Genomic DNA, 22,500 nt, shown 5'->3' with positions numbered 1-22,500 from the left:
TGTTGTTGTTACTGTTGGTGGTGGTGTTGGCACTGTTGCTATTGCTTTTTCTTTCGTTATTCTAATTTCTTTTTCTGGCTTTAACGTACGGTTGGTAATTTTTCATTTGTTTGCCTGGGGTTTTTTTATGTTCCCGTTTGTTGCTATTGCTCGTCTTGATTATGTTTGTAAGCATGTGCGTATGTGTGCGCGCGCATTTGTGTGCGTTGTGTGTTTATGTGCTTGGTTGAGTAAAGGAACTTGTTTTCAACCTTGGACGGCGCGATTACCTAGTTCATAACCAAGGTCGACAATCCTGAACAGGCGCGCGCTAGGTGACAAAATATTCCTCTCATCTTTTGTGTGTCTGCATGTGTGTGTGTGTGTGTGTGTGTGTGTGTGTGTGTGTGTGTGTGTGTGTGTGTTTGTGTGACCTGAACGTCAAGCCCTCTTGTTCCCAGAGAGCAGGAAAGCCTCCCGCAACTCAATTCCGTTCAGTTTCCTTTCAGGTTCCCGTTTCGAGATCCGGACGCCACGGTTGCAACGCTACTGGATACAACGAACACCGAGGAAGTCGCTATAACAGGAACGTGACTTCAGTATCTTTGCTATGACAACTAATGAAGGCCGCCTGGGGTTAGTTTATTGAAAATTTGTTATAGAAGTAGTTCACCGAAGCTTGTTAAGTCAGCTTGTTTTTTTATTTTGTTTTGTTTTTCTACGATTTTAGATGCGTGACCTATTGCCTCCAAATGGTATATTCTCGGATAAAATTAGATATTTAAAAAATACAGTTTGTTACCCACCGTCTCAAAACGGTTTTATGTCGGACTTAAAGAGCAGTAAAGGTGAAGTTACAACAAAGATCTTACGAAATAAGAACATTTGGTGTTTTGCCATGTGAGAAATTATATTTATTCTACAAAATAAAGAATGGAGATTAACCTCAAGTTTCGTATTTGTGGCAGTCAATTGAAAAGCCTAGTGCGACGTGCATTTATTTGCAGGTCTGATGACCCAGTTCATTGTATGGGCACATTGTGTTGTAATAGACATTTTATTTTTTAATGACGCAAAGATTATCCATTACAGCAATTTTAAACTAGGCCTATAAATGTGTTCGGATGTCAGACCTACATATGTGTACACGTCGGCCTAGTGCTAAAAGTGCTTAAGTGACAGGAAGTTAGTTTTGAAAGAATGGAGGTAAACATTTGGATTAGGCTATATAGAGAATATAAAAAATAAAATTGTAGTATTGAGATAGGGGACTTAGATTGTGTTTACCATGGACAAAATAGGATTCAACAGTCGTGACGTCACTTCCCTCATAATGACGCATAGTAACTTAGTAACTGGTTCTAAACTGTCGGAATAATTGCGGACGCCCTTATAAAATACTTCTCCGACGAGCATAAAAGTGTATCCAGAGGAGAAAACCATTATAAATTTGATCATGTTTTGAATTTTATACATTCTGATTACATGACATGTGAAAAAGTTCTAGCCAGCATAAAGAATAAAAAGTACCGATTTTCTTTGTTTAGAATCAAGCTGCTCGTTGCTAGGCGGTTGTAACATCAGACTATTGAATTCTATTGGTGAGTGATCAGAGGTGATTATGATTTAGGTTTATCACTGACGAGCTAAAAATCATGAAAATTTGACTTACGTACTTTTAATACTGAGGTCTTCAATTCCATTTCCGGTAGCTAGATTATCCCGACATAATACCACGTTGAGACGCTGGGTCACGTTTAGACTCAAAATGATATCGATGGTCGGCGGATCAAACCTCTGAAGTCTCGATTTTCACCATCGGCGGATCAAAACTCTGAAGTCTCCATTTTCACGATCAGCGGATCAAACCTCTGAAGTCTCCATTTTCACGATCAGCGGATCAAACCTCTGAAGTCTCAATTTTCACCATCGGCGGATCAAACCTCTGAAGTCCCGATTTTCACGATCAGCGGATCAAAACTCTGAAGTCTCGATTTTCACGGTCGGCGGATCAAAACTCTGAAGTCTGGATTTTCACGATCGGCGGATCAAAACTCTGAAGTCTGGATTTTCACGATCGGCGTATCAAAACTCTGAAGTCTCGATTTTCACGATCGGCGTATCAAAACTCTGAAGTCTCGATTTTCACGATCAGCGGATCAAAACTCTCGAGTCTCCATATAGGGAATGAGATTAGCGGAAGAGTAGCGTCCCTTGATTGGACGTCACCGGTAGAGAAGTTATAAGAGAGAGAACGTCATGTTGATTGTGCGCATGAGACATTTCACCGAAAGCGAGGACGAGAGAGACGCATGCGCAAAACCAATTTGACGTTCTCTCTGTAAGGTGACGTCCAATCAAGGGACGCTACTCTTTCGCTAATCTCATTCCCTATAAGCGATGAGCACCGTGTTTTATTTAATTTTGGGCTTAGCAGACCTCTGATTTTAATTTTGGGTGGATTAGACCTCTGATACCATCATAAATCTGCTCCGCCCAAAATTAAATAAAACATGGTGAAAAAAGCTCCTATGTAGACCAGAGTTTTGATCCGCCGACTATCGATATCCATTTTGAGTCTAAACGTGACCCAGCGTCTCAAAGCGGTATTATGTCGGGAAAATCTAGCTACCGGAAATGGAATTGAAGACCCTGACCATCGATATGACGTATGAGTTTAGTTTGCATAGATATTAAAGAGAGTGATTATATGACAACCCATCTCAAAACGACTATGTGATCTAGTTATATGACTCTCGCCTTTGGATCGGAAAGCCCTAGGTTCGAGTCCCGCTCTGAGTAGTACATAGTTTAGTCCTGGAAAATGGCTTTTTTTCTCATATTCTCTACTCTAACCATACTTAGGTGTAAAATGAGTATCTGATCGTTAACAGTGTTGACTCTTTTTCAGAAAATGTAGTTGTAATATCGCATAATAAGCGTCATGTCTCGTCCTACATGTTAAGTATTGCTGTTGGCCTGGGACCCATTGTAAAGCACTTTGAGCACGTTAAGTGGATATTGCACCAAATAAGAATTTGTCTTTAATGGTTCTCAAGGATAAAGCACTCGATTTTTTGTTTTTTTAATGTCGTTGACTCGTATTTTGACGTAATTTTTTATAGTCAGTGATGATGATGATGATGATGATGATGATGATGATGATGATGATGATGATGATGATGATGATGATGATGATGATGATGATGATGATGATGATGATTATGGTGATGATGATGATGATGATGATGATGATGATGATGATGATGATGATGATGATGATGATGATGATGATCATGATGATGATGATGATGATGATGATGATGATGATGATGATGATGATGATGATGATGATTATGATGATGATGATGATGATGATGATGATGATGATGATGATGATAATCATGATGATGATGATGATGATGATGACTAGAAAATTCCTCCTTCTCCAAATATCGATCGACCCTTACCTTGTAAAAAAAGCTCTCAAACCTGGGACGTCCTTGTCAAGATGAGGGCCATTTTAATCGATCGATATTTGAAGGACGAGGTTTTTTTTCTGGTCAAAATTTAGAATACTCGTTTTGTTTTGTTTTTGTTTTTGTTTTGTGTTTTTTTCATAGGACGTCAGTACTTTCAAGCGCATTATGGACCCTGCCCCCGCTTCGAGTCGAAATAAGTCCCGGCAACCCTTGTACGTAGCTTCTCTGACTTCGGACAGAGCTGCATACATGAGATGGATGTCGGTTTGGACGAATATTCAATCACTCGAGGGGGGCGGGGGGGGGGGGGGCACCGACTCCTCGAAACCGGGGTAGAAGTTGCCAGGCTTTTCCACCAGCAAGAGGAGACATTGGGTAGCAGCCAATCGAATTTGGTTGAGAACCTGATTAACAACAGGCTCAATACATTAGTGGAGAATTTCCACCTGTCTGACATGTACCCGTTGTGGTCAAGAGCCCGAAAAAGCAGAGCTTCTAGTTGAACGGTGCGTTGTGACGAAGTTTCCGGGCGGCTTTGCGACGGTACACGATTGCGGTACGGAATTCGCATCCTGGATAAGATAATCATAACATAATAGTGTGAGCAAGCTGCTGCTTTCGCTTGGAAGCAAGAAACCAGATGATGATGATGATGATGATGATGATGATGATGATGAAGACGATGATGATGATGATGATGATGATGAAGACGATGATGATGATGATGAGGATGATGATGATGATGATGATGATGAAGACGACGATGATGATGATGAAGACGATGATGACGATGATGATGTGACCTCGACCATGTCAAATCTATGTTTCAACCAAAAGTACCTGTTCAGTTCTGTCACGTTGGTCATTCCATTTGTCCCGTTCAAGGTCATTAAGAGTCGCCCATAACTGTGTCCTTGACCCTCCGCTGTCTTCACTTCTACCACATAGGACATGCCTGAAATAGGATAAATTAAAGTACTTGAATAAACTTGAGCATTTGTATAGCGCAATATCCACTGAACGTGCTCAAAGCGCTTTACAAGCGACCATAGCCAACAATAACCCTTAACAGTATGTGGGACGAGACATGACGCTTGTTAGGCGATATTTCTTTTTTTTTCCGACAGATATAACGCTGTTGAGGGCTATGTGCTCATTTTACATCGGAATACGGTGAGAAAATGTGAGCAAAGAGCCTTCTCCGATCCAAAAGAAATAGAGATTTTATATAGAGCAATATCCACTAAATTAGTGTGCTCAAGGCGATTTACAGAGGGTCCCTGACCAACAGCAACATGAATTATGTAGAACGAGACAGGCGTCTGTTAGGCGATATTACAATATTTTCGAGAGAGAGAAAGACAACGCTATTAACGCCAAGTACTCATTTTACACCTGAATATGGTGGGAAATGGTGAATAAAGATCTTTTTTCAAGTACTCAACTATGCGCCGAGCTAAGCTCAAACCCAGGACCTTCCGATCATACTTCAAGAGAAAACGTGAGTAAAGAGCCTTTTCCGAGCCTACTCAACTATACGCTGCTCAGAGCGAGACTCGAATCCTGGACCCTCCCGGTCAAAAGGCAATTGCCATATCATAAGAGCACAAAACCGCACAAATTAGATAAAGCGTCACAATAATATGATGAAATACGTGCTCAGTAGTAAAGTTGTTTTGAAAAATACTAAATATATCCAATAATTGGGCTCAAGCTTTCTTAAAGAGATCCCAAGCCAACAGCAACACTGGACATGATTTAGGAAAGGGTAGCCCTATTCGTCCTTAAGGTCGAATATCATCAAAGACACTTTTTTAAAGAATATGACCTGAAGGACGAATAGACACTCCGTTTAGGAAAAGTGAATTAAAATCTAAATTGATTAGAATAATGGCATTATCGTTGACTACTCTTTAGCATGTTACTGTCTTTATTTTCAATAAAGCAAATAGAATAGACATTATTTTCTTATTAAATTAAATTTAATTAAATGAGCTTTTTTATATAGTGCAATATCCACTAAACGTGCTCAAAGCGCTTTACAAGGGGTCCCCGACCAACAGCAACATTTAACATGTAGGACGGGACATGACGCCTGTTAGGCGATATTACTTTTTTTTTTCGGACAGAGACAACACTGCTAACGGCCAGGTACTCATTTTACACCTGAGTACTGTGAGAGAATGTGAGTAAAGAGCCTTTTCCAAGGACTCAACTATGCGTCGAGCGAGGCTCGAACCCAGGACCTTCCGATCCGAAAGCGAGAGTCATACCACAAAACCATATAGCCGCACGGTAAATTTCATTTTTGAGGCAAGCAAATCACCCCCAAAATGACGTGTAAAATAATGTGAGCATTTATATAGATAGAGCAATATCCACTGAACGTGCTCAAAGCACTTTACAAAGGACACAACACTGTTAACAGCCGGGTACTCATAATACACCTGAGTAAAGTCGGAGAAATTGAGTAAAGAGCCTTTTCCAAGGACTCAACTATGCGCCGCTCAGAGCGGGGCTCGAACCCAGGACCTTCCGATCCGAAGGCGAGTGTCACATCACTAGACCTCATAGCCTAGGTAGTCAGTCTCTCCTGAATCGAATTGAATAATGTATGTTAAGTGATTTATTCTAGGGAACAATGCTGGGGTCAGAATTTTTCGTTTTCTTTTATCCATCTCATGAATGACTGAACTCAACATCGCTTGGAACTATTAATATAACAATTAATCTAACAGTTAATATAACAATTAATACAACAATTAATATAACAATTAATCTAACAATGAATATAAAAATTAATATAACAATTAATGTAACAATTACGGGTTAAATAGACCAATTATTGGTCTTTAAACACCCTGTAAAGTTACATAAAGTCGACATGTTAACAATAAATATGAATCGGATACATAATGTTAATGAGAAAGAAATGCATGAAATGATTATCACATTACTTGAGCATTGTATAGATAGTATGCAGATGACGTCACTCAGGCCTTTGTTATTGTTTTTGCCATCCGCGTTTGTGAGTTGTTCTCACTAAACTGTATCAACCAGACTATAAAAGTTCATGGTTACACAGAGTTTGTGTGTTGGTCCGTTATACTTCCGGATGGCAATGTTGTGAACTCCTTGGCCAAGCGCATTCTATCTATATAGAGCAATATCCACTAAACATGCTCAAAGCGCTTTACAAGGCATCACTAACCAACAGAAACACTTAACTTATCGGACGATTACACTCTGAGTGACTTAACCAAAGGATGCCCTTATCAACTATTGGAAAATCGTCACATTCGTTACGATACAACTAACATTTTTCTTATTCAAATTTCTTTTGCACGTCATAAAATTTAAAGGAAATGAACAGTGTGCAGTAGAGTATGTTTTGCTAAAGAAATTATGAAGAACTCCCTATGCCTACCTCATGAATGTTAATGCTATTGTGTTTGAGTAGAAAGAAATATATTTTTGTGTTAGTTGGGTGTGAAGTTTTGGGGAAAATCCTGAAAATGGCTGGTTAGGAGAGAGTTAAGCAAAGAATATTATGGTGGGGATACCGGATACTCACCACAAAACGGTTCCTCGGCTGATGTGCTCAAATAATAGTTTCCAAGAAATGCCTTGGATGCTCCATAGCCCATAGATGGGCATCGTCCCTGAGGACATACGTCGCATATTCCTTGGTCATAGTCTTCCCACGAAGAGCATGGATGGGCACTGAAGACACATTGATGGTTCGATTCAAGGGATGCCGTGTAGAGGTCGATCGCTCTTGCGTGACTGCAGGCGATGGCTTGCTGGAGGGCTGGTTTTGTTTTCAAAAGGAATAAGGAGAAAAAAGTGCGATGTCATAATACTGGTTCTAATCTCCTTGGATGTATAAAACCAGTCCTCAGGAGGACTGGATACGATACATACATTGTGCAACCGGATATACCAGTTTCAGAGTGATGGCATCTTATTTTCTAGCCTAAAACAAAAAACAAAAAAAAACTTGAGCTTTTATATGCTAAATATATGCTGGTTGTCTCATCGTTAAAGATCATCCATCCTCGCCCTTTTACGCCCCGTAATCATAAACGTCTGCCAATACATCCTGCTGCTAAAATAGCTATGTCACCTTAGGATTTAATATTAGGTAACCTATTCATTGTTTATACATTGTTGTCCCGAGGAGGACCTGCTTTCACACTTCTAAAGAGCATTTATATAGAGCAATATAGACTGAATAGAAGAATGTTGAGGCTATCATGGACAGACCGGTATCCGAACGAGGAAGTGTTGGAGAAGGTGAGAAAAGGAAGAATTTTGATCCATACCATCAGAAAGAGGCAGTTACGGTTTCTGGGAAGAAAAAAAGGTGAAGGGCCACGACTCCTGCTTCCCATTTAAAATGTATTGAAAGTATCATGACATGTGATCCATCGTCCCAAAACGGCAATATGTCGGGATGATTTGGATACTTATTTTTTTTAAACTTGAACATTTATATTGCGCAATACCCACTAAACGTGCTCAAAGAGCTTTACAAGAGATCACGAATCAACACAACAGCAATATTTAACATTCAGGATGAGGCAAGATCTGAAAAAACGTGTATGAAATAGTGGCAGACAAAGCAAGAAAGAATAATACAAGAAATATACCACTCCGAATAATCAATCTTCCTCAGCTGGGGATCGAACCTCAAACCTCAGAACAAGACATAGCGCGTTTTGGCCATATTACATTTTTTTTTCAAACTGGGACAACGCTGTGAACGTCCAGGTACTCATGTTACACCTGAGCGAGTAAAGCGCCCTTTCCAAGGACTCAACTATGCGCTGCTCAAAGCGGGGCCAGAAGCCTGGGCCTACCTATCCGGATAGTATCATAACACGAGACCACATAGCCGCGTTAAAAGATGTTTGAAGGAAATGTGGAATCTAATGTGAAATAAATTATTTGTTTTGTTTTAATTTGATAATCATTGAAGGTCTCGGTAGAAGAAGAAGAAGAAGAAGAAGAAGAAGAAGAAGTAGTAGTAGTAGTAGTAGTAGTAGTAGTAGTAGTAGTAGAAGAAGAAGAAGAAGAAGAAGAAGAAGAAGAAGAAGAAGAAGAAGAAGAAGAAGAAGAAGAAGAAGAATCTGAGGAGGAGGCCGAGGGGGGAGGAGCAGGTGGATACTGATGATGACGAAGACGATGATGATGATAATGCTGACGACGACGACGATGATGAGGATGAGGATGATGATGATGTTGATGATGATGATGATGATGATGATGATGATGATGATGATGATGATGATGATGATGATGATGATGATGATGATGTTCTAATAATAAACATACGTTTTCCTGACATGATTCCAAAGGGAGAATTGGGATCATTACATCCGGGTTGTTTTGTGCCTCCATTTGGGTAGAAATCCACGTGACCTTGAGCTCGAAGACTCCCATAACCTTGACAGTGAGAGAGAGAGAGAGAGAAAGAAGAAAAGTTTTTTTGCCATCCATGTTTATGAATAATTCTCACTTAACTGTATTAACCAGACTATAAACGTTGAACGTTACACATAGTTTTGTATGTTAATCCTTTATATTTCCGGATGACAATGTTGTGAGTTTCTGAGCCAAGCGCACACTATCTGTAGGAATGCATCTTCATTACTTCCCGCGACTTCTTGGGGTCACGAGGTTAACACACAATAAACATGAAAGTTTAGTGATGCTATGTGTTTGTCCAAACAGTCCACAACATTGCCAGCACACACAAATTAATTGAATTTAGTGAGAACTACTCATAAAAAAAGGGCTGGCTAAATTACACACAAAGACCTGAGTTATAGATAGTTCGAAGATGACGTCACTCAGGTCTTTGTTATTGTTTTTTGCCATCCGCGTTTATGAGTAATGCTCACTGAACTGTATTAACCTGACTATAAACGTTCATGGATACACACAGTTTTGTGTGTTGGTCCGTTATACTTCCGGATGGCAATGTTATGAGCTTCTAAGCCAAGCGCATACTATCTATATAACATGTTAATCATTGAGTATTGAGCAGGTGAGTCAGGTCGCAGCCATCGTTAACTTATAGCCTGTCACTGACCTAAAAATGACGTCAAAAGACAAGTCTTTGTCCACAAAAGAAAACAAACCGTGAGTTGTATTCAATAGGTCAACCAATGGGATAAATTGTTCCCTTAAGCTTTACTAACGACAACTCACTAGGCGTGCAAAAACCTAAAAATGAAGTCAAACTATAAGTCCTTGTGGGTTTTAGCATAGACATTATTAACATTTTAAAGCCTGATACTAGAACAATCTTGGACTGGCAGTTTGGCGTCATATTTTAGGTTTGTGTAGCGTCTAGTGAGTTGTCGTTAGTAAAGCCCGATTATGCCATGCCTCCAAGCTAGACCCCGAGCTCAACAACGCCTGCCGGATCGTAACGGGCCAGCTGAGAGCAACACCATTACCACTGGTCTACCGTGCAGCAGGAATAGCCCCACCACACATCCGGAGGGAACCTCATGCCCAAATACAAAAATACAAACAGGAAATGGACCAGAGACACCCCTTCATGACCACAATTGCCCCAAAAGCAGGCTCAAATCAAGGAAAAGCTTCCTCACAGTAGAGAGCCTTCACCCAGACCACTCAGCATTCTTCCGCCTGGACAAATGGGTATAATGGGACAAGACAGCAAACGATGCCCTCCAGCCCCCAACAGAAAAGCTCCCAGCAGGCACAGACATCAAGAGAAAAGAATGGGTGGCGTTGAGCAGAGCTAGAGCAAAGGTGGGAAACACCGCCACCAACCTCTTTAAATGGAAAATATCACCGGGCACTAAATGCCCATGCGGTCACCCCAGACAGACCATGGACCACATCCTGTCCAAATGCTCGCTGGGACCTCACTGCACCAATGCTGACCTGAGGGAATGCAACCAGACTGCCCGGGACTGGCTGACTCACTGGCGCGACAAGATATGATGATGAGTAGAGCTCAAGGAAACAAGTTATTTCATCGGTTGAACTATTGAATAAAACTCACAATTTGTTTTCTTTTATGGCAAAAGACTGGCATTTTAACGTCAAGTTTTGGTCAGTGTCAGGCTATCGGTTAACGATGGCTACGCTCGGACCCACTACACTACGACTTATAGATAGTATGCGCTTGGCAAAGAAGCTCATAACATTGACATCCGGAAGTATAACGGACCAACACACAAAACGATGTGTAACCATAAACCTTTAAAGTCTGGTTCATACGGTTTAGGGAGAAGTACTCATAAACGTGGATGGCAAAAACAATAACAAAGACTTGATTGACGTCATCTTCGTTCTATCTATAGTTTGACGTTATTTGTAAGGTTTGTGCAGGGTCGAGTGAGTTGTTGGTAAAGCTTTTAAGGAAACAAGTGATCCCATTGGTTGACCTATTGAATACAACTCACGATTTGTTTTCTTTTGTTGCCAAAGACTTGTCCTTTGGTGTCATTTTTTGGTCAGTGTCAGGCTATGAGTTTACAGTGCCCTCCGTACTAAAGTCACAACAAGATCTTGATAAAAATTGATCAGGTGGAAATTTATTAATAGCTATGTGGTAAATGTAAGGGAAGTAATCCTGTTATTATATTGTTCCGCTAAAAAAGTACGAATTATTCCCCTTTGACATGGATATTCCTGTCGTGGGATTATATATATATTCCAAAAAAGTGAGTGTAGCAGACACTTATCTTAATGATATGAAATGAAAGAAGTTGAGTAGTGCAAGCTGACAACAGAGAATATTTGCGGCTATTTGGTCTTACGGTATGACACTCGATTTCGGATCGGAAGGTCCTGGGTTCGAGCCTCGCTCGGCGCATAGTTGAGTACTTGGAAAAAGCTCTTATTCACATTCTCTCACCGTACACAAGTGTAAAATGAGTACCTGATCGTTAGCAGCATTTTCTCTGTCGAAAAATATGTATGTATCGCTCTACATGTTACGTCTTCCTGTTGGTCAGGGACCCTTTGTAAAGCGCTCTGAGCGGCAATATTTAGTCGAACCCTAAACCTTACTGACGCGACATCCTTCCCATGGCGTGAGAGGGACGCTCGCAAAAGGGAGTTTAGATATATATATATATATATATATATATATATATATATATATATATATATATATATATATATTCCTATAAAGGTAGAAGCCTTTCAGAACAAGTGTTTAAAAAGAATTCTTAATTTATTTTGGCGTACAAAAATAAAAACAGTGGATCTATTAAAGAAAGCTGACTGCACTAGCATTGAAAGCCAAATAAAAAGAAGAAGATGGCGTTGGCTGGGTCATGTGGCCAGAATGGAAACAAGGGTCACTTCCCAAGACAGTCTTGTACTGGACAGCAGATGGGAAGAGAAAGCGGGGAAGACCCAAAGGAACCTGGCGAAGGACCATGGAGAAAGAATTCAAGGAAGCAGGCCTGAAATAGATAGTATGCGCTTGGCTAAGAAGCTCACAACATTGCCATCCGGAAGTATAACGGACCAACACACAAAACTGTGTGTATCCATGAGCGTTTATAGTCGGGTTAATACAGTTCAGTGAGCATTACTCATAAACACGGAGGGCAAAAAACAATAACAAAGACCTGAGTGACGTCATCTTCGAACTGTCTATACAGCCACCGCAAAAGCAGCCGATCGCAAAAAATGGAGATGTCTGGTGGATGCCCTATGTGCCTCAAGGCCCGAAGAGGATTAAGTAAGTATAAAGGAAGTTCTTCAGAGTCATTAGGCCCGTGGAGCCGGAGTTCATTTCGGGTTCTACAGAGTGAAACGGAAAATATCAATTTGGATAGGGCGCTAGTCTATCTGCCGAGTACTTTCCGCCAAATCTAACAAAACCAGCTTCCCAATTAAAACTGGGTGGACCGAGGAAGGAGGGGGGGGGGGTCAGAAAAAAAAATCTCGACAGCACCCGGAATTGATCTTTGTCTATTTGTATGCGAAGCGAATGCTCTTTCACCTGAACTAACAGGATCCTCAGTTTTGATTGGGTATTTTTTGTTTGCTTTTTTTTTTTTTGGGGGGGGGGGGGTTGTTTGTTTGTTTGTTTGGGGTTTTTTTGTTTGTTTTTTTTTGTGTGTGTGTTTTTGTTTGATTTTTTAGTGTTTGGGTTTGTTTTGTTTTGGGTTTTTGTGTGTGTGTTTTTGTTTGATTTTTAAGTCTTTATTTTATTTTTATTTTTTTTTTGTTCTTTTTTTTTCTTTTTTTTTTTTATAAATGTCTTTTTTTTGGGGGGGGACACTCTTTGTTTTGTTTTGTCTTTCTGGAGTGGTGGATTGTGTTGACAAGATGCCGCCTTGGGCAAAAACAAAGCTGGTTGTATACAAACAATAAGGTGAATGAAGTTGATGTGACTCAGCCAAAGTGTGCATATATACAGGTCTGATAGCCGAACAGACTTATAGGCCTAGTTTAACATTGTTGTAATGGACTATATTTTGCTTAATATTTTGGGATTTCCATTAATACAATGGGCCCATGAGGAATCGGGTTATCAGACCTGCAAATAAGTGCACGTAGGAGTCAGCTCTTTGGTATTCTTTTTTCACCGCCATTGGGTGACAAGTTCTCACAAGATTCTTTCGATTTAGACTATTGATAGCATGCGCTTGGCAAAGAAGCTCACAACATTGCCATCCGGAAGTATAACGGTCCAACACACAAAACAATGTGCAACCTTGAACGTGTTTACAGTTTAGTGAGAATTACTCTTAAACATGGATGGCAAAAAAAACAACATCAGAGACGTGAGGGACGTCGACTTCGTTCTATCTATAGCTGGCTGTTTACAAACAATAAGGTGAATGAAATTGGTGTGATCAGCTCTTTGGTATTCTTTTTTCACCACCAGTTGGATGAATAGTTCTCACAAGATTATTTCGGTTAGACTATAAACGTTAAAGGCTACTCATAGATAGTGAATTGGATTCAATAGTCTGATGTCGCGTCGCCCAGCAAAGGCGGCCATCGTGGTTCTAAACAAAGAAAGTCGGTACTTTTTATTCTTAATGCTGGCTAGAACTCTTCATATGTCTTGTGATCAGAATGTGTAAAAGTCAAAACATGATCAGATTTATAATGGTTTTTTTTTCTCCTCTTGATACGCTTTTATGCTCCTCGGAGAAATTGTTCATAAGGGCCCGCCATTGTTCAGATAGTTTAGAGCCAGTTACTAAAATACCATGCGTCATTACGAGGGAAGTGACGTTACGACTGTTGAAGCGTTTTACCGTGAAACCCTGAGAATCTTTCTCCATCTGTATGTATGACGTCAACAAATATGGCGTCCTTGTTGTCCAATCGCATGGAGTCATTTAGATAACTGAACAATGGTTCGGCTGGGTCCAGACCTATGGATAAGTAAAAGGATTAAAAAGTATGACCAAATGTCACACTTTTACTTTTTCACCTCTTTCTCTTCCATCTTCTCAGCCGCCTCCTCCTCCTCCTCCTCCTCCTAATCCTCCTCTTCCTCCTCCTCCTCCTCCCCCTCCTCCTCCTCCTCCTCCTTCTTCTTCTTCTTCTTCTTCTTCTTCTTCTTCTTCTTCTTCTTCTACTACTACTACTACTACTACTACTACTACTACTACTACTACTACTACTACTACTACTACTTCTTCTTCTTCTTCTTTTTCTTCTTCTTCTTCTTCTTCTTCATTTTTTTACCAGATATTCTGGCCACGTGACTTGTCTTGAGGTCTCCACCAGCATTGCCTGCGATCTGTGCTCCAAGACTGTGTCCAACGAGATGTACTCTGTCTGGTGAAAGCCCCTGGGGGATGGGAGATTACGATGGTGGTGCTAAGTGGTTGTACTAGTAGTGATCATAAATCTACTTACATTAAATCCTTCCAAATATTCTAAGAACAAACTTAGCTTGTGGTGATGAACGATATTATATTATGATGGTGAGATAGTCGTAGCAGCGGTTGTAGTTATAGTAGTCGTAGTAGTAAGTAGTAGTAGTAGTAGTAGTAGTAGTAGTAGTAGTAGTAGTAGTAGTAGTATAGTAGTAGTAGTAGAGTAGTAGTAGTAGTATAGTAGTAGTAGTAGTAGTAGTGTGGTGGTGTGGTGTGGTAGTAGTAGTAGTAGTAGTAGTAGTAGTAGTAGTAGTAGTAGTAGTAGTGGTGTGGTGGTGGTGGTAGTAGTATAGTAGTAGTAGTAGTAGTAGTAGTAGTAGTAGTAGTAGTAGTAGTAGTAGTAGTAGTGGTGTGGTGGTGGTGGTAGTAGTAGTAGTAGTAGTAGTAGTAGTATAGTAGTAGTTATGTAGTATAGTAGTAGTATTAGTAGTAGTAGTAGTAGTAGTAGTTAGTAGTAGTAGTAGTTAGTATTAGTAGTAGTAGTAGTAGTGTAGTAGTAGTAGTAGTAGTAGCAGTAGTAGTTTTGGTTGTAGTAAGCATGATCTTTGACAACTTACATGAATTCTTTCCAAATATTCCAGGAACATACTGAGTTGCTTTGCCACCAAAAAGCTGTTGGCCACCGCCTGCTCGTAGGGAAATTGTGCAGCATGTTTCCAGTCTACGGTGAACACGTTGTAATCTCCCTGTGGGCGGGGAAACTTTGTCTTACACTGACTAAATACTTTTAAAATTCAGTTTGACCTTTTAAATTCATTTTGACCTTGTTGATAAACTGGAAGCAACACAGGGACGAGCCGCTCATTTTGTTACGGGAAACTATGAGAAAGCATCAAGTGTGAGCAACGCGATTGATCATCTTAAATGGAAGTCACTCCAAACTAGGAGGAAAATTAAAATAGGACGCCTGACCATGATGTACACGAAAAAGAACAACCTGGTGGTGATTTCAAATCCTGATCTCCAAACACGGACACGAACATCCAGGACTTCCCACATGGACAGTTTCACCCCCCCCCCCCCACACACACACACACACACACGCGCGCGCACCCACCAAAGACCTCAGAAAATTCTCATTTTACTCCAGAACCATCACAGATTGGAACAATTTACCACGGGAAGTTACATCTGTACCCACTTTAGATTTATTTACAGAGCTTCTAGATCACTGCTGAATTTTCAACCTAATGTTATTTTTCATGTCAAAATCTTCATGAGTGAAGGTGGACATTAAAGGAAGATTCGGATTAATATTATAGGGTCCAGTGGCATGACATTCGCCTCCGCGCCAGTAGAATCTGGATTTGAGTCCCGCTCTGAGCGGAGCATAGCTGAGTCATTGGAAAAGGCTCTGTACTCACATTCTCTCACCGTGCTCAGGTTTAAAATGAGCACCTGGCCGTTAAAATTCTAACTTAAAGGTGAACATGGAAAACCTTACGTTGGAAAAAGGACATACAATGGATCCTTCGAGTACATACCCTTCGTCAACAAAACGATGAACAAAAGAAAGTTGAAAAGCAATTTTAAAAAATACAGTGATGATTGTAGCGTCTTTCTTTTCTGGGCGGTTGAAGTAATCTTCAGAAGTCCCAGGTTTGAGCATGGGCATGATTTGAGATGAGGGTCATTTTAATCGAGCAATCATTTAAGGACACGTTTTCTGGCCAAAATGTTTATTTCGTGTTTTTGTGTGCTTATTTATATATTTATTTATTTTTTTTTTGTCTTTTTGTTTTCAGAGTAAGGCAGTATAGATTATATCAGTTGTGCGGCTATGTGGTCGTGTGGTATGACACTCGCTTTCGGATCGGAAAGTCCTGGGTTCGAGCCTCGCTCGGTGCATAGTTGAGTACTTGGAAAAGGCTCTTACTCACATGATCTCATCGTACTCAGGTGTAAAATGAGTACATTGCTGTTAAGAGCGTTGAAAAAATGTAATATCGTATAACTGGCGTTATGTCTCGTTCTTTATGTTACGTGTTGCTGTTGGTCAGGGACCCCGTGTAAAGCTCCAGTTTTTTTTGTTTGTTTGTTTGTTTGTTTGTTTGTTTTTAATCATGAGAGTAAAGCAAAAGTTTGTACCTTGGTGAGGAATGCGTCTCTCATCCTGGCCACCCACTGGGCAGTGGCTGTGTCCGTGAACCCGTGGATGATGAAGACTGTCTCCAGACTGGTGTCCAGGGAAGAGTTATCTGAAGATGGAGTTGGACACAGACAGATTATTGTTGATGCATTGGATGGAGAGGTGAATTGTTTTAGTTTCGTTTGATTTCCTTTTTGTTTTGGTTTGTTTTGTTTCTTTGTGTGTGTGTGTGTGTGTGTGTGTGTGTTTGTTTATTTTGTTGTTTTGTTTTTTTTATTGGGGGGGGGGGGGGGGGGGGGGGGTTTTGTTTTTAGCTGTTTTGTTGGGGTTTTTTTGGTGGGGAGGATCCGTTTTGGGGGTTGTTTTTGTTTGTCGCGTGCTGTTTGGGAGTTAGCTTTTTTGTTTTATTTTTTGGGTTGTTTTTTTTTTTTGGGGGGGGGCTTTGTTTTTGTTTGTTTTTTGTTTTGTTTGTTTTTTTTTTTGGGGGGGGGGGTTGGGGGGGGGGGGCGGGTTGCGTCTTTTCTTTCTTTTGTTTTTGTTTGGTGAGGGGTTGGTGGGGTTGTCTTGAGGGTCTTTCGAGTTTGTTTGTTTTTAATCTTGTTTGCTCTTTTATTATTGTTTGTTTGTTTTTGTTTTTGTTCTTTTTTGTTTTGTTTTTTTAGTTGCTTTTTTTTTTGTTGTTGTTGTTGTTTTTGTTATTTTGTCGTTTATATTCTTATCCTGTCGAATTTGGGTATGCGTGATGTTTTGTTGTTTGTTTTTTTTCTTGCTCAGAGTTATTTATAGCTCTTTAAAGAATTTAAATACCGGGTTATTCGCCAGACGAAATCATTAAATTGAAAACCGAATTACCAATCCCAGTGTAAACTAAACCATAATGGCGCCTTTGTCTCTCATGAATAAATAGCTTGGATATTTTTGTATTTCTGCATTAGGCCTATCCAATCCCAGATATAGGAAGTAAGATGATATGTTCCTTCGGGTTAATGTCATCTGGCTTGTAAAAATAATGTTTCTGCAATAGGATTCAATAGTCTGATGTCACGCCGCCCAGCAACGGCGAGCAGCTAGGTTCTAAACAAAGAAAATTGGTGCTTTTTTATTCTTCATGCTGGCTAGAACTTTTTCACATGTCATGTGATCAGAAGGTATAAAATTCAAGATATGATCAGATTTATAATGTTTTTTTTCTCTCCTCTGGATAAACTTTTATACTCGTCGGAGAAGTCTGGTGTCACGTCGCCCAGCAACGGCGGCCATATTGGTTCTAAACAAAGAAAATCGGTACTTTTTATTCTTCATGCTGGCTATAACTTTTCATATGTCTGTCAGAATGTGTAAAAGTCAAAACATGATCAGATTTATAATGTTTTTTTTTTTCCTCTGGATACGCTTTTATGCTCGTGGGAGAAATATTTCATAAGGCAGGCCGTCCGCCATTGTTCCGATAGTTTATAGTCAACTGTTGAAGAGTATTGTTAACTATTAAAACGAGTTAATACGTAATATTTTTTAAAAAATATTTATAAATTTAAAGTTGACAATTTATTATTCATTTATTAACATGAATAAGAGCAGTTTCAAAAATATAAACCAAATATAATGTAGGTGGCTTTAACCGTGGCCTTCGTAAAGTTATGGCCTGATACTGACCAATAAATTACGTCAAAATGCCAGCTTTTTGCCACAAAAGAAAACAAATCGTGAGTTGTATTCAATAGTTCAACCAATGAAATAACTTGTTTCCATGAGCTCTACTAACGACAACTCACTAGGAGGTGCAAAAACCAAATAATGACGTCAAAATGCCAGTACTTTTTGGGTTTCAGTGTCAGGCTATAACTTAACGATGGCGACGCTTCAACCCTCTCCTTACCACCTACAGCAAAATCGTCAGATTTGTTACGATACAATATACATTTTTTCTTATTCATATTGATTTTGTATATCACAACTTTGAAGAACGATCTTTGTTTAATTAATAAGAACATAAAGTTGTTTTGTAGAGAGCTTGTTTGAGTTTAAAATATTAATTTTTCTGCTTGGTAAACCTGTCATTAATTTTTGGAAAATACTGAAAATCATAGGTAAGGAGAGAGTTCAAAGTCCAAAGCAACGCAGACTTCACGTGCCTGATACGTGGAGACAGCTGACCGGCTACCTGCTCAAGAGTACGTACAAGCCACGATGGATGAGGATGATGATGATGATGATGATGATGATGATGATGATGATGATGATGATGATGATGATGACACTAGCGCTTTACAACAGGTCCCGAGCTAACAGCAAAAATTAACCTGAAGTACGAGGTATGACGCCAAATGACGATATTACATTTTTTTCCGAGAGACTACGCTGTTAACGGTCAGGTACTCGTTTTGCACATGAGTACGGTGAGATAATGTGAGTAAAGAGCCTTTTTCAAGAACCAAACTCTGCAACTCTCAAAGCGGGAGTTGATCCATGGTCTTCCGATCCGAAAGCGTGTGTCTTGCCACTAGACCACATTGCCGCTTCTTCTTCTTCTTCTTCTTCTTCTTCTTCTTCTTCTTCTTCTTCTTCTTCTTCTTCTTCTTCTTCTCCTTCTCCTTCTTCTTCTTCTTCTTCTTCTTCTTCTTCTTCTTCTTCTTCTTCTTTCTTTTTCTTCTTCTTCTTCTTCTTCTTCTTCTTCTTCTTCTTCTTCTTCTTCTTCTTCTTCTTCTTCTTCTTCTTCTTCTTCTTCTTCTTCTTCTTCTTCTTCTTCTTCTTCTTCTTCTTCTTCCTTTACTTGTAGTCCACCTTAGGTGTATTGTCACAAGTTTTACATAAGCGATATCCAACATGACATAGTTATATATAAATTGTAGGATTGTTGTACGTACAATGATCCAAATTATGTGTTTCAACTTCGTTTTCAGTGAGGTTATTCCAAAGTCGACTTGTTGATAGCTTTAAGGATTGCATATTTTTTAAAATATTGAGCTTTATATAGCGCAATATCCACTCAATGTGCTCAAAGGGCTTTACAAGGTATCCCTGACCAACAGCAACATTTAACATATCGGACGGGACATTATGACGCCTGATAGGCGATGTTACAATTTTTCGGACAAAGACAACGCTGTTAACGGCCAGGTACTCATTTTACACCTGAGTACGGTGAGAGAATGTGAGTAAAGAGCCTTTTCCAAGGACTCAACTATGCGCCGAGCGCGAGACTCGAACCCAGAACCTTCCGATCCGAAAGCGAGTGTCATACCACTAGACCACATAGCCGCACTTTGACTTTGTATTTCCGAGCTTGGTGTTAGGAATCGTTAGTCGTTGTGACCCCTTGTTCTGGAAATTGTTGGTCTTGGTTGAAGTTCGTTCTACCAGATATTGCATTGCACATCCTTTAAAAAAAAAAACAATGTTAGTTTAGTTGTGTTTTTTTTTTCTTCTTTCCTCGAGTGTTGTCCATCACAAGTTCCTTACAATGCCAATGATGTTTATGGCTGTTCTGTAATCACCAGTGACCATGCCTTCCGCTGCATCATTTCAATTATTTTCTCTCTTTCACAGGATCACAAACTACCGAGCCATACTCAACGATGGGTCGTATTAGCGTTTTGTAACAGGTTTTGCTTTTGTATGTTTGCAAACATCATTCATCATTCATCATTAAACAGTGCTTGAAAAATGTGGAGGTGGCCAAGTAAAACTGGTTTAATTCCCATATCAATGACATTATTTTAATGTGAAACTATTTCAATGATTATCCTTGATTATAAGTATTAACGCATAGGAATCTCAAATTGACACACATCATTTCTGGGGTCAATGTATCCAGTGTCCTTGTCACCCGAGACCAAGTAGGCGTCAAGACGAATTGATATATAATTTTATAACCAATATATTGATGGTCGGCGGATCAAACCTCTGAAGCCCGATTGTTACGATCGGCGGATCAAACCTCTGAAGTCCCAATTTTTAAGATCGGTGGATCAAACCTCTGAAGTCCCGATTTTTACGATCGGCGGATCAAAACTCTGAAGTCCCGATTTTTACGATCGGCGGATCAAACCTCTGAAGTCCCGATTTTTACGATCGGCGGATCAAAACTCCGAAGTCTACATACGAGCTTTGCGCACCATGTTAGATTTAATTCTGGACGGATCAGACATATGATGACACCCAAAATGAGATAAAACATGGTGCGCAAAGTTCGTATGTAGAGTCTTGATCCGCTGATCGTGAAATCTACGAGACTTCAGAGTTTTGATCCGCCGGTCGTGAAAATCGGGACTTCAGAGGTTTGATCCGCCGATGATGAAAATCAAGACTTCAGAGTTTTGATCCACCGATGATGAAAATCGAGACTTCAGAGGTTTGAAGCCCGACCATCGATATCCATTTATGTAACGCGTTTCCACTGGCTTACCGTGTGAATTGTGCTTCACAATGCCTAATTGATTATTACAACATTCATCCAGACGTTCATAATACGGAACTTTATTTCCTACAGTACCCGCGCTCCTACAACATTCATGCCTGAAACGTTTTCATTCATTGTGTTTTGTTGATGAAGGGGAAACCCGAAACGTCCATATTATCTGTCTTTGTTTAAATATACTAAAGCATTCACTTCATTTAATATTGTTATTGATAGTTTTGACAATGAAAGTATCTAATTAACAGCGCGAGCACAATACCGTTCTCTGACGATTTTTCATTGATGCTTTACGTTTAGTCAAAAAGCTCGCAACAATCCGCCTGCCGGATATAACTTACCAACACACAAAACTAAGCGTAACCTTGAACTTTTATAGTCTGACTGATAAAATTTAGTGAGAACTACTCATTAAAATATGGCTGGCTAAAAAACAATAACAAAGACATTCGTTCCCTCAATACAGGTTTGCCTCCGAAGAACGTGATCCCGAAAAACAAAGCTTTGAAGCAAACCAATTGTGACCCAACGTCTCAAAACAGTTGTATGTCGGGATGAACCGGATGCCATAAAGTCAAATTATAGTAAAAACTGGTCATAAAATATGAAGCGTTGGCATTTAGCACTCTAAAATATGATATTCATTCTCCTCTAAGGCATACAAACTCAACCCAAGTCTGATATTTTAGGCAGAAATTCATTTTTTTTAGCAACTTAATCATCCTGACTTAACACCGTTTTGCGACGAGGGGTCACAATTAAATTGTATCAGCCCACTGGCATGGCACTCGCTTTCGGATCGGAAGGTCCTGAGTTCGAGCCTCGCTCGGCGCATAGTTGAATTATTGGATAAGCCTCTTCTTTTCCCCCATTCTCTCATCGTACTCAGACGAAATGTAAAGTAAGTACCTGGTCGTTAACAGCATTGTCTCTGTCGGATAAAAAAATTGTATTATCGCCTAACAGGCGTCATGTCTTGTTATACATTTTACATGTTGCTGTTGGTCAGGGACCCTTTTGTAAAGCGCGTTGAGCACGATTAGTGGCCTATTGCTCTATATAAAAGCTCAAGTAAGTAGTAGGACCTTATTCTGTTCCATCCGTATCAAATTCTTACCAATTATGATTCTCCAATCCGTTTCATTATCCGCGGCGTCGATGATGACGTCATTGATGTGACCTCTACATGACCCTGTGTACTGTGTTCTCACGAAGGAGGGATCTTGGGGAAGGGCGTGAAAAATTCCGCTGTCATAGCAACCGAGGTTGTCATAGCAACGTGTGTCTGCCTCCGCGAATGTAAAAACATGTATCAAATTTAACACGAAGGCGATGACGAAGATTCTAGAATAAAATGTCTCAATGGTTCCCATCTTCCTTGTATTATTCTTGGAATTCACAAAAGCTCAGATTGATGAATAGAAAGTCCAAATAAACAAATGTTAAATCTATATATAAATATATATATATATTTATATATATATATATATATATATATATATATATATATATATATTATATATATATTATAATATATAATATAATATAAAAATAAATACATATAAATCCTAGAGATTTTTGCTACTTTTCAAAATTGGAAAAAAAAATGTATTAAAAATGAGCATGTACATA

The 22,500-nt window shown here is 39.6% G+C and overlaps 1 protein-coding gene across 7 annotated transcripts in view; it reads right to left on the bottom strand.

The window, feature by feature from the left end:
- The window catches only part of LOC144980494 (pancreatic lipase-related protein 2-like), a 124,500-nt gene that overhangs the window by 99,619 nt on the left and 2,381 nt on the right, over positions 1 to 22,500 (bottom strand). For 5 of the 7 annotated variants that reach the window (XM_078928110.1, XM_078928113.1, XM_078928114.1 and 2 more), the window contains 8 exons: positions 21,986 to 22,316; positions 16,454 to 16,563; positions 14,923 to 15,051; positions 14,172 to 14,277; positions 13,736 to 13,855; positions 8,799 to 8,909; positions 7,036 to 7,272; positions 4,302 to 4,416 (listed from right to left, as the gene is read on the bottom strand). In XM_078928110.1, coding sequence (XP_078784236.1) covers positions 4,302 to 4,416; positions 7,036 to 7,272; positions 8,799 to 8,909; positions 13,736 to 13,855; positions 14,172 to 14,277; positions 14,923 to 15,051; positions 16,454 to 16,563; positions 21,986 to 22,241 — 1,184 coding nt within the window. In that variant the 5' untranslated portion in view covers positions 22,242 to 22,316. The remainder of the gene's footprint in view (positions 1 to 4,301; positions 4,417 to 7,035; positions 7,273 to 8,798; positions 8,910 to 13,735; positions 13,856 to 14,171; positions 14,278 to 14,922; positions 15,052 to 16,453; positions 16,564 to 21,985; positions 22,317 to 22,500) is intronic. The other 2 variants (XM_078928115.1, XM_078928116.1) reach the window with 1 other exon arrangement.

Source organism: Berghia stephanieae, chromosome 10 (genome assembly GCF_034508935.2).
Source record: "Berghia stephanieae isolate SIO BIC M18660-M18661 chromosome 10, UCSD_Bste_1.3, whole genome shotgun sequence".
In the NCBI taxonomy this organism is placed as follows: Eukaryota; Metazoa; Mollusca; class Gastropoda; order Nudibranchia; family Aeolidiidae; genus Berghia; species Berghia stephanieae.
The sequence above is the reverse complement of the archived record's forward strand: the minus strand, read 5'-3'. Positions and strand labels throughout refer to the sequence as shown.